Source organism: Sceloporus occidentalis, unplaced genomic scaffold (assembly GCF_023333645.1).
Source record: "Sceloporus occidentalis isolate IW3139 unplaced genomic scaffold, rSceOcc1.0.p SCAF_223, whole genome shotgun sequence".
NCBI classification, from domain to species: domain Eukaryota; kingdom Metazoa; phylum Chordata; class Lepidosauria; order Squamata; family Phrynosomatidae; genus Sceloporus; species Sceloporus occidentalis.
This window is the reverse complement of record NW_028317203.1, coordinates 432409-445043: the sequence shown is the minus strand read 5'-3', so window position 1 is coordinate 445043 and position 12635 is coordinate 432409. Positions and strand designations below refer to the sequence as shown.

At 39.1% G+C, this 12635-nt stretch overlaps 1 protein-coding gene across 1 annotated transcript in view; it reads left to right on the top strand.

The window, feature by feature from the left end:
- Nucleotides 1-7605, top strand: part of LOC149276953 (synaptotagmin-9-like) — a 73294-nt gene extending 65689 nt beyond the window's left edge. The window contains exon 7 of the mRNA XM_089503242.1: nucleotides 7496-7605. Within this exon, the coding sequence (XP_089359368.1) occupies nucleotides 7496-7605 (110 nt within the window). The remainder of the gene's footprint in view (nucleotides 1-7495) is intronic.
- The last annotated feature ends 5030 nt before the right edge of the window (nucleotides 7606-12635 follow it).

Here is a 12635-nt window from a genome sequence, read left to right as displayed (position 1 = left end):
GAGCATTTCTAATTTTTTTAATACCTGAAGTGAAGTGAAGATATATCTCACATATATATACATTGCTCTGATCAGATGGGACGTTTCGTAATTGAATTCAAATTGTGTCTCCAGAGTCAAAGCCATATTTTCCAGATACCGATGAGCTTGTATTCTTCCACCCATTCATGTAATTATTAACAAATTCAAGAAATAATAATTGGTTATGATGTTATTTTTGTTGTTGATGAACGCTTAGTTTCTTCAAACTGGAGGAAACCATGACTGAGGAACTGTCGATTTCGCGGGCTTCGGATATCTAATACCTTAACCCCCAAATAAACACACAGACACAAACTGTTTTGGATAAAAAAATTGGCCACATATTTTAATTTGTAAGGGAAACAAACACAATTAATTATTAACAAAATAAAGGGTCGGAATTAACTGCACAAGTAATACAGAGCAGACGTTCCCCCATTGTTTTCCAATCATCCCCCTGACAATGACCCCCCTTCCCATACATATAATAACACCATTTACCCTGACAACAAAACCAATCGGGAAAGAGCATACCGAGAAGTACCTTTCCCACCCCAGGTTCTGAGCCACAGACCAGCTCGAAACCACCAATACCAACCAAACCAGAAATACGCTATTTCATATTAACTAACCATTATTCCACCCCCACCTTACACTGACCAGCCCCGCCACCGGGACACTGACAAGAAGAACCTCGGTCACCCTACTAATAACAGGGAGGGAGGGAAGATTCAGGTAAGAAAAACTGATTGTAAGTGACAGAAAATGGAGGGACCTATTTCTACAGGACCCCTCAACGTCCCTTAAACCCATTATCCTACGCCCACCTCCTCACCGAGTCAAAGACCCTTTCACTAAGCTACGCTGGTTCCATGGGCTACAGGAGAGAAAATGTGCCCATCTTGGGCTGAACAACAGACATTAAGTCTCATCGAAAGACTCAAATATTTGTGTATTCTCAAGTTTTATAGCTGTGAAAAAAGTGATAAAAGAGAAATCTAAAACAAAATCTGGATATGTTGCAAGAAAAATTGGGTTTAAAGGTACGGTTCCACATGAATTGCCTATATAAGAAAGGTTTACATGCTGGCCCCTTCAATATAATCGTGCACCGGCTTCCATTGTATTGCCAAGCTTTTGTTACGTCTAATTATTGGTGCGAGACATTGTAGCGGCCATGAAATTCTGTGTACTGACTAGACAGGAGGACGGAAGTTTCTGACAGAATGAAAACATGCAAATGAATCATTTACTAAAGACTCTGTCTACCAGTTCTGCCATTCATGAAGAACTATTTCTGGCTCTAATGCGCAAAGGCTTTTGGCAATTGTTACATATTTTAGATTGCAGTAATATGTTCCACATCACAGGCTATATTAATTGGCATCAATATGCATGTGTCACCCGGCATGACTAGAATCTATTCTTACGTCTGCTGAATACAGAGTGGGCGATAGAATGAAAATCCGCTACCCTAGAAATGTGGTGGCTGCTGTTCAGCTGTTTGTGATCTACAACAGAAGCTTCACGTACTAACTTCCGGCCTACGAGATCGTTTAAGTAAAGTTTATTAGAATAAATATGTTTTAATTTCCTTTTCTCTTTAAATTACATGTAAGAGACCCTAAAATTGTACCTTGAGTACCCTACATATACACAGAAGAGTGTTGCCTTCATGTTTTATGTCGGATCAAAAGGCTTACAGAGGAAATCAATTAATTAATCATAGTGATTTCTTTATGAGCTAGACTCATTAATCAGTTCCTTCCGTGACCTTATGGTATGTATGCTGCAGCATGCAAGGGGTATAGAGGATAAAATATTAAGAAAGGTGTAGAGGAGAGTCTCGTAAACCACTGCTAAAAATATATACAGAGTGATCGGGAATTGTTTAGGATTGGAGTGAGATTGGTGAGTGTTTTTAACACCTAAAACTGGATCCCTGTGAATGCTACATACACTATATGGATAAAAGTTGGAGCTCAGTGAATTAAAGCATGGTGCTGTGATAGGACGCCACCTTTGCAATAAATCAGTTTTTGAAACTTCTTCCCTGCTAGATATTCCACAGTCAACTATAAGTGGAATAACTGGAAAGGGGAAGCTTTTAGAAAGAGCAGCAACTCAGCCATGAAGCAGAAGACCACGTAAAGTCACTGTGCGGCGGGAGCTTCATGGGATGGGTTTTCGCGGCCGAGCAGCCGCATGCAGGTCTCTCATCACCAAGCACAATGCGAAGTATCTGATCGAGTGGAGTAGAGCACGCTGCCACTGGACTCTACAACAGTGGAAACGTGTTCTGTAGAGTGCTGAATTTTGCTTCTTGGTTTGGCACTCTTATGGCAGTCTGGGTTTGCCCCAATGCACTTTTCACATAGCAAATGAAGCCCTGCACATCTTACAATGGATAATACATGAGTATGTTCACTGAGCACCAACGCATGGTGTCAGGACCCTTACATTGCATAGCTTGATAATCCATAACTGCTACTAGTCACTTGGACTCATTATTATCCCATTATCCATTATTATCCTAGCTTCTTTCTATAATAACATTTTGTTACGTGGTTCAACAGCGAGAAAAAAGAGTCACTTGCTACAATAAATGTATATCAGACTTAAAGGCACAGTACATATAATGTGTGACAATTCAGCATTTGTGCTCACAGGTGGAGGTACAATTTGTTATATACAGCATATATATAGAGCATCCACAATAGTATGAACCCAGTGCATTCACTAGCGTCACATCCACCTATGGAAGTGGAAGGCAGTAGAAGGTTACAACCTGACCAATTTTACATTAATACAATTTATTTACAATGTCCCTTTAACTTATACAGCTTCCAGTTGATTGCCTTTCAAAGGGTCTAGAAGACAAATGAATATACTTACTAAATGAACATAATGACATAAAATTCTACATAGCTTTTGCAATTTATTCCATATAGGCTGTCTTTCCTTTCAAGAAAAATGGATAAAAAAGATTAAGCGTTAAGTAAAAAAGCAATGGAAATAATTAGACAAATATCACAAAAAGCATATGTTTACAGAATGTTATATGTCACATTTCTGTTTTTTATAATTTCGGCTTTTGTGGGGTTTTTTGCTTCTTTTTTGAACTTCAGTCTGTATACAAGGAAAAGAAACTGATGTATAATTTACATCATTCACGGTTACAGCTGGTTTATAATTTAGGTTTCAAACTGTAATTTCAACAGCTTGGAGTCCACAGAAATCTATAATTACTGGAAATTTTTCATGTGCAAATGTTATCTACGGGCTAAACTACCAATTAAATCATTATAATCAAATTGATGTATAACATAGAGAAACAGTTTATTTGAAGAATATTCTTGATGGGGGGAAAACAGATTCTACAACTAAATGCATTACAGTTGATTTGACAAATATAAAGCCATTTTTATATTAAAACAAGTTATAATAATCTCCACGGTTAAGTAACACCAAGTATGGTTTTCTTTTTTTCTAAACATGACTGTTTAGCAACCACTCAACTGTTGGTTTAGTAGGATGTCAAGTAAGTTAACACTGTCTCCTTCCCGTATTATATAAGTAGTAAGACATTTCTCCAGCCTTTAAAACCAAGTAAAATCTCAGAAGACCTTAAGCAAGCTTCACCAGGGTCTATGGAGACATCTCAGTGGAGCTTCAATGATACGTTCTGCAGCCAGAAGATGCAAGAGACCCTTTCCACTCTTTCAACGTCCTCCTTTGTCCACTAATGACACCGTCAAGTTAATGATAGTTGAATATACTGGAATTGTCTGCAACCAAATGGACCAAATGGTTCTTATCTGCTACCAAATTCTATGTTTATATGATATAAAAAAGACACTCATGCATATCGCGTACGGTCTACTTTTGATACGCCAAAATCTGTTTGGGTACTTCATTTACACACGTCATTATTTTAGATGTATCAATAATCCCACATAGACGTATAGCTGTTCCACTATGTCAGGGGCGTCCAACCTGCGGCCCTCCTGCTGCTGCAGGACTACATCTCCCACAATGCTCTTTCAGCTTAGGAGCAGGCTGAGGAGTATGGGAGATGTAGTCCTGCAGCAGCTGGAGGGCCGCAGGTTGGACGCCCCTGCACTATGTGAATGTTCTGAGGAGCTGTCAATAAGCTATCCAGATACCGATGCTTATGATCCCAAAATATAACACATCCATCTGCCCAGTGTGAGCAGCCATTATGCCCTCTCTAGTGACTGGTACCAAAGATGAGCCTTGAACCATCAGTGATTTATGGTGCAACCATCACATATTAACCAGTTTTAATATCTGGGAGTTCGCAAATAGAGAAGGGTTGTGGAAATCACCAAAGGAAAAGTTCCTGAAATTAACACCTGTTGGCAAATCGCAAGGTTAATGAATCCTCAGGTTGTCTTCTTTAACTGACATCATCTCTCTTGAGTATATGAGATTTACAGGTGATTTTTGTTTGTGAGTTGGCCTTTTTTTGCCAACTCGCAACCACTTGCAGTTTGGTGAACAGATCTGTTGACTTTGAATTGAGCCTGTTAATAGAGATTAAGAAATATAAAAAAGAAACAAAGCAGGCAAAAGCTGTCAAAACTCAAAGGCGTTACTATAAAGACATTAGAGGTGGGTTACATTGTCTCAAAACTAAGAATAACATCAGTTTCTTTAGTATTATGTTTTTCAGACAATGTTTTGTGAGCTTTACATAGAAGTGTTTGGAAATTACACACAAGTTTGTTAATGTACGCCATGCTATTGACTGGCGGGGTGAAGGTTAGATTCCCTCTTGGCCCTGATGATCTGGTTGGACACAGTGGGTCTGTGATGTGAACAAATAGACAGCTTTAGGACTTTAGAAAATAGTAATATTTTATTAAATACTCTATTTGCTGAATACCTGTCTACTCAAGAGAACCTAGGTAACTATGACTATGTATTTTGTGAACAAAGAGAAAGACAGAAGCCAATTCCAAGGAAGATGGAACCCATTCCAGTGATGAAAGATCATGTCCAAAGGGTCTGCCCCAGTACATCATATCTCTAAAGAGGTCCTTGATTAATCCAAGGGATCGGTCATGATGTAGTGGTCTTCTAGCAATGTAGAGGACACTGGGACAAATAGAAGGAAGCTATACCATGTATTCTACACACAACTTGAGGATACTTCTAGACAAGACAGACGCTAACAAAGCATTGAATTCCATTCAGTTTGATACACTTTAGATTGATTGCTGAGATGATTGTTTTCTTTTATTAGAGTGTTTTGTGTAGCAGACGACACATGATTAGTCCCTGCAGAATATATCAAAAGACTTGCAAGAGTAGGGGCATCTTCTCCGTTTGTAACAGTTTATCTCATGTGTGTTCACGTTGTTGTCAGTTATGTATATTTTCAACTGTAATATTATGGTTACTCTTCTCTCTCCCCTATCGTAACAGACCTATGGAAATGTAATATAATATTAAGATATATATTAAGATATTAAATGTATGTTTTAAATGGCGAGCTAAAAATAAAATGTCCGCCTTTAGTACTGTATTCACAATACCCACGCTTTGTTTTCCTTATTTCAACACAGACATAATTTTATTTTATCTTTGGAAAACCCAAAAAGCACCCACAGATCAGATTCAGTATACCTGTTGCGTTTATGCATAGTTTAATATACATTGTAGAAACAGAATAAAAAAACATACTACAAAAAAATTTAAACATTATATGAACACTCCAGTATCTCAGGCCATCACCTGAAAAAAAAGGCATATTAAAGTTCTTTGCAGCTCCCAACTTCTTTCATGGTCTGACAATTCACCCCACTAATTGGAGTCCAGAGAAGGCCTTTTTGGGTTAAAATGTAGGGAAGTTCCACTGATTCAGCTTCTTAGCCATGAAAAGTTAAAAAGGAATCTCCAAACTTGGGGCACTCTGATGTAGTGGCGGGCTAAGCAATATACGGCCATATAGTGCGACGGAATCCCCAATATTTATGCTGCAGATAGGTGTTTTAATGGTTTTCACTGGGTTTGCGCAGAATTCTTACTTTGTTTACCGTAGATTAGTAAGGAATGGATCACTACAAATTAGCTACGGTATGAACATATATGTTTGGGTATGTTAGGGCTAAAGGCATTGTACAGCGCTGTGGAATATGATGGTGCTACAAAAAAACAATAAATAATAATAATACAACTGAATAAAAATATTGTTTTCCTCGGCATCTCAGAAAAGGGCAACGCTTTACACAAGTGCTTAGTTTGCTTCGTTAAGAGTCTGACCCTGCTGGTACTTTAATACCATATACACATATATAGCTTGCTTATTTGTACCAATTCCATGGAAATGTGTTTTTATGTTCTAAGATTTGGTACACGGAGTATTTGAATCCAAATTGATTTATACTTTTGTTCCATTTTTTGTTCAACTGTTTTTCTTTTCAGAAGCTGAATCTTTTCCGTTTCCCTTTATTATTTCTTTTTTATAGGCGCAGTGAGGTTGGCATTTTACCCACAATGAAAGATTCAGACTCAATCACTTGAAGATCTTGGTATTATTTGGTTCATTGAGTTCACTAGAATACTGAAAAATATGTTCCATATAGTTTTTTCTTCCCCTAAAATACATTAAGTACATCATTTTTGTAGAATAACTCGATAAAGCACGGTATGTCTGGTCTGCCTTCCATCGGGGGGGCAAGACACCTGTGACACATGACGACAAGCAGTGTGAATGCACCTATACTAGAATATTTTATGAATTATTAAAGTGACCCAGAAAATCAGATCAAATGCTTAAAATAACTAAGCTGAAGAATTATTTGTGCATATTTCAATCTTATTTCAAAGAGTCTGTGTGCCTAATGTCTAGAGACTTTAAGAGTGCGAGAAACTTAAATTTTTACATATAATTATTTCTGTATTTATTCAATATTCCCCAGATAATCAAGACTAGTGCATCATGAGGAACTTTCCACGGTTCATGATAATAGAGAAATAATTTAATGTCAGTTAAGAACCATTCTGCCCATCATGTCTGCCTGTTTTTTCTGCTGTAGAGACTTGGACCCAGGGGTGTAACCAGAACCACAGGGCCCTGGTTAAAAAATTGCCCCAGGGCCCCCCAACAGCTGGTCTGTGCCATCATTGCCCCCAAACAACCTGTCTGCGCCTTCTATGCCCCTTGCCCCCTCACATCCAGCATACACTCTGGCACACACACTTACTCATACTCACTAACACATGTACACATTAATTCTAACACACACTCCATTTCAACCTACTACATGCTTGCTCACAAACACACACACAATTACACATCCATGCTCACACACACACAATTACACATCCATGCTCACACACACACAGAATTACACATCCATGCTCACACACACAATTACACATCCATGCTCACACACACACAATTACACATCCATGCTCACACACACACAATTACACATCCATGCACATTCATTTAAAGAAACAAACCCCCGCTTACCTCTCACCACTCCTGCAGCTTGCTATCCAGGTGCTTGCAGACTGTGTGGGCAGCCTCGGTTTCATTGCGGGGTCACGTGACCCTAATACATTCCTGTCTCCCCGTGCTGATTCAAAATAGCTTAGAAAAGGGCCCTTCTGACCTGGAGTGGTCCGGTCCTTTCTAAACTATTTTGAATAGGTATGACTAGACAGGAACAAGGGGTCACAGGGGTCGGCCCGGGCCCCCTTGATGCACAGGCCCGTCCCAGCTGCGACCCCTGTAGTTCCGCCAGTGCTCAGACCTTAATCAGTCGTTGGTCTCATCTTAGATTCAGAAGCCATATGTCTATCCCATGCACGGTTTAATTCCCTCTCTGAATTAGCTTCTACCACTTACAGTATGCTTGAAGGCCGTTCCTCTTAACTACCACCTTCTCCGTAAAGTACATTTCATCTAAGCCTCTGACCCTCTTCAAATAAACTTCATGTATTTTCTTAAATCTATTTAAGTATTTAAACATATCTATCATATCCCCGTTTTCCCTTCTCTCTTCCAAGCTATACATATTGAGACCCTTTTGTCTTTCCCGCAAACCGATTACGTATTCATTATAGGCAATCGCTGGACCCTTCCTCCCTGTCTAAATATCCTTTCGGACGCAGTATCGCTTTTCCTGGTTAAAATGTAAACTAGGAAATTCCGTGTGGGTTTCAAGTAGCGCAAAATAGTCTCATCATGTTTTATCCACAAATAAAGGTTTCTATAAACCCGTTTCACCAGAACCTGGATACGAGCACACAATGCACTAGGAAAATCAAATAAGAATAGATTTTCTTTTCTCTTTCCAGAGACTAATGACAAGCATGTCATGTCAATTTCTGTCAAGATCCTAGAAGCTTTGTTCTCGTACTTTCTGATATTTCGCAAGCTATACTAGCCACTGCTAACAGATTATTAACATCAAGTAATGGGGGAGGAAAGCCATTCACATGAATAAATGCATGTCTCGAACAATTCTAAACGGGAAAATGGTCTAACAGGATTAGAAGTGACAGCGTCTATGAATTTTCATCCAATCGGACCTGAATTCTCGCTTTTAAATCTGAGACTGAATTATGAATGGTCATATATTATTAATCAACCTTTCAAAAAACTCCCTCCATTAGAACTGCAATAAAATCCTTTGAGATTGAACATTTAAGCCACAAAAGATTCTACATACTCAAAAAAAGAGAAAAAGTGAAGAAAGAACAAAAAAAACTTCACACAAACCTCGCAGTTATGTAACTTTGAACTGGGCCTATCAGATTCCATGTTTTATTAACCTGTAAAATATCAAAGGATATATACAAGCCTGGACCATCTACAGCGCCACAAACTCACCTTATCCGCCACCCCGGCGTGTAGACAGAGGCTGGATATGGCCGGCTGTACCCTACGTGGCCATAAAAACATGCGGCTGCACATATCCAGCCATCGTCAGGCGGCATCTGTACCCATACATATATAATGGTAGAAAGGCAAAAAGAAGGAATATGCACAAATGGTAAAAAAAAAATACACATAAAAATCCATATAAGCAAAAATATTAATGACGACTTGGAGCCCATCTCCCAAAAGTGGCCATTTTTTTAACCCAATAGATTTCCTGCTCTCGCCAACTTTTTACCATATGCTCACCCCTAATATTTGGTTTTGTAGTCTTGATGCCTATACCAAATAACACAATGATATTGCAATGACATGTACACAGTATACTTCCATTAATGTTCTAATATCCCTCCTTATATAATGTGCGCTACGTGGCCACTGCATTCAATTAACATCTATTTCTATGGAACAGTAAATGAAATATTGCATTTCATAGAAGTCCTGGATTGAAATATTTAATTCACTGTTCCGTGAAAGTGATAGGATCTGCATTTACTAAATTACCTAAATGTACCAAGTACTGTTCATTTGTTAGCAGATTTAGGTATAAATATTTTTTTAGACGCTCAGGTTTTAAAAACAATAATAACCTATTTAGAGCTCTTGAATTATTTAAAATATGTCCTTTACGTAAGGATGGGGCTGTGTTTATTGTATTAAGTGTTTACAAGGTTGCTGTGAGAGGTCGGAGATCGGATCCGCGGTACCAGGGATGAGACAAGAGAATGGTCTGACAATCCAAAGGTCAGGGCTGGCGGCTTCGTGTTCGTAAATGGTAGACAGGCACCGGCCAGGGAAGGCCGCAAGATTCATGGTGGAGAAACAGTCCAGAATTTAAAAAAAACTATAAACAGGCAGATAAAAAGTAGAGGGTAGACTGGAGACAGGCAAAGGAGAACGGCGGTTGTCTTTGTAAAAATTAATGTATAATTCATGTTTTTTTTGGTTACTTTTATATAATATTGATATATTTATTAATTAATTGAACATCATTTTTTTTTTTAGAATCTTCCAGAAACTCATCTGGGAAATCACTTTGTTCATATTTAACCTTGTATTTGTATTTTGAAATTCTCTGTATTCTATTTAATTTGGTAATTTGTTTATTATTAAAACAATCAGAATCAAGTGCGTAGGAAGTAACGTGGTCAAACAGCAATCCCCTGCCTGGAGAAAGAGGAGACTGACCCTGAGACTCGGGGAAGCAGTGCTGCACCTGGAGACTCCAGGTTAAACCCAGGAGTGTTTCCACGTATGACAGCCACCTTCATTCTTGTTGTTCTATAGGTAGAGAGTGTCTTTATTTCCCCGACAAACAGCAAGAATTGTGTATAGATCTTATAGATCGTTTTCTGAGATCCAATATAACCATGTTGCTTAAACTAGCGTATTTTCTTTTTCCCCAATGAAATAGTTATAATTCACCATGAAATGATTTTGGATGAAATTTATGATCTAAGTAATATTTGGAGTGTCTAATTCCACAGATAGGAATAGACTTGTACTGTATAAACTGCATTCTCGTAGTAATATGTAACCACTGTCAATATGATGAACCCATGTAGCGATCTTATCCTCTTTTGAAACCATTTAATGCTGTTTTGTCTTCACAGCGTGCAGCGGTAATGAGTTCCACCGCCTGGCTGCGGTTTTGGATACTTACTCTTGTTTTACGCACAATGCAAAGCTATCTCGTTATTTTATCTCATTAATTATTTTGACATCTGTTTTACCTTAACACTGTTTTTTTAACGTAAATGGCTATAAATTGTAGATTTCATACTCAAATATTAAACAATTTAAGGTTGAATTAAGTAAAAGAAAGAAAAGTTCGTGTCTGAGAAAAACCATAGGCTATTTTTATTGGTGTCACACAATGCAATGCTGTTCATAACAAGCCTTTCACTACCACTTAAAGCACCAATATGGGTATTATACCTTTTTTGTTAGAGAACCAGACAGGATACGTTCAGACCTAAATAACATTCCCCCCAACCCAGTGATGTATTGCCCCCAGAGATGCCTTAGTCACAGGAGGGTCTCTTCCTTCTGTGCTAAATGCCAAAAAGTGATGTCCTATCCCACGGTTCTGCCTTAGACAGATGCATGGGGCAAAAGATGCTCTGAAAGATAAATAATAAAAATAATAATAATCTCCCCAAATAACCAATTAGGCAGAAAAACAGCCCAGGGAGTCCAATCCCAGAAGTGGGTGATGTGTGCAGGATAATGTGGCACCGAAGCTGCTCCCCATTCCCTTCCCATCCCAGATTTGCCACCCTAGGCCTAGTCGGCCCAACCAGAAATGATAGGTGATCTGCTGGGGAGACCCAGAGAGGTCCAGGTAGGGCCACATATTGATTGTGAGTCAAAACTCTAAAAGTATAAATGGTTCCTACAGAAACCTTCCCACTTTGTTACACAATTGCACGTTCTCTGTCTGCTCCTTTGTGCCCCCCAAAAGATACCATACAGGGGCAAATCAAACAGGCACAGCAAACTGCAACTATCCGGCAAACTGCCCTGCCAGCTCCTGAATAACATGGCCTTTCTATCTCTTTCTGATCCCTCTTTGCCACCCCTCCTGCCATTTTTACCATTCTCCCATGCTTTGCTATTTATGTAATAACCCTGTCTTTATGCTTCCTTTAATCTTAATCCTCCGATGCGCACTTTACGTTTTCATCCACTTTAATCCTGTCCATGCCATCCATTTCTACGGTCTCATCCATACTAATGCTACCCTTATCTGCCCCTAATGCCACCCTTTTTTACCATTTACTCACTCTTCTCAAGTGACCCAAATCTGAATTTACTTCCCACAAGAACTACAGATATGCCCCAGGAATTAAATCGCAGGTCAGGTACTAGTTAGATGGGGAGCGACACCGACAAAACAGGACTAGCCATCCGGAGACAGGGCAAATTCCCGGGTGGCTAGTGCCATATACCGGGGGCCACTTACCTCGCAGTCTATGAGCGGCCACATGTATCTATCATGTTGGCCACCAGGGTCAATTTAAATTCCTGGTCTCCCGGGTTATGAAGATATTATAAGATACTATAACGAACAACGATTTTAGCTGAACCTAAGACAATGATTGTTTTATGGTCTGTTCGCTTGGTTTGTAACCGATTCTGCCAGACACCGATAGTAACATTTAGGCTAGGTTTCCACTTGGGTTTTTGTCCTGCGTTTTTTTTCTTGATGACAAACGCCAAGAAAACTGCCACTGCATTTTCCTGCGTTTTGGCGTTTTTTCTGGAGTTTTTTCTGGCGTTTTAGCCTTTCTGTGGAAATTGCTTTTTTTGACCTTAGGCAGTTTTTACAGCCTTTACAAGTTAGAAGTTTCACCCAGCTAAAAGGGATTAGGATAAATGGCAAGTATCTGCCCCCTGATGTCATTTACTTGGTAGAGTTCTACTTAAACGCCCCGGCGGACCCTTTTGTCTCTTTTCTGTGGTTTGTAAGGCATGCTTTATTCCGAATGTCTGCTCCTCTAGGAAGATTGGCCCCAAATGATGGTGCAAATGGTTTGCTGTTGCTTTTGGCACGCAGGATCCAGTTGATGCGTCGCGTATGTTTGTTTGTAATGGCATGTTTGTTCCAAATGGTGTAGAATTCAATATGAACTTTGTTTTGTGTGAAACTGTTTGTTTCCAGCCTATTTCTCGTAGGACACACAGATACTGAGTC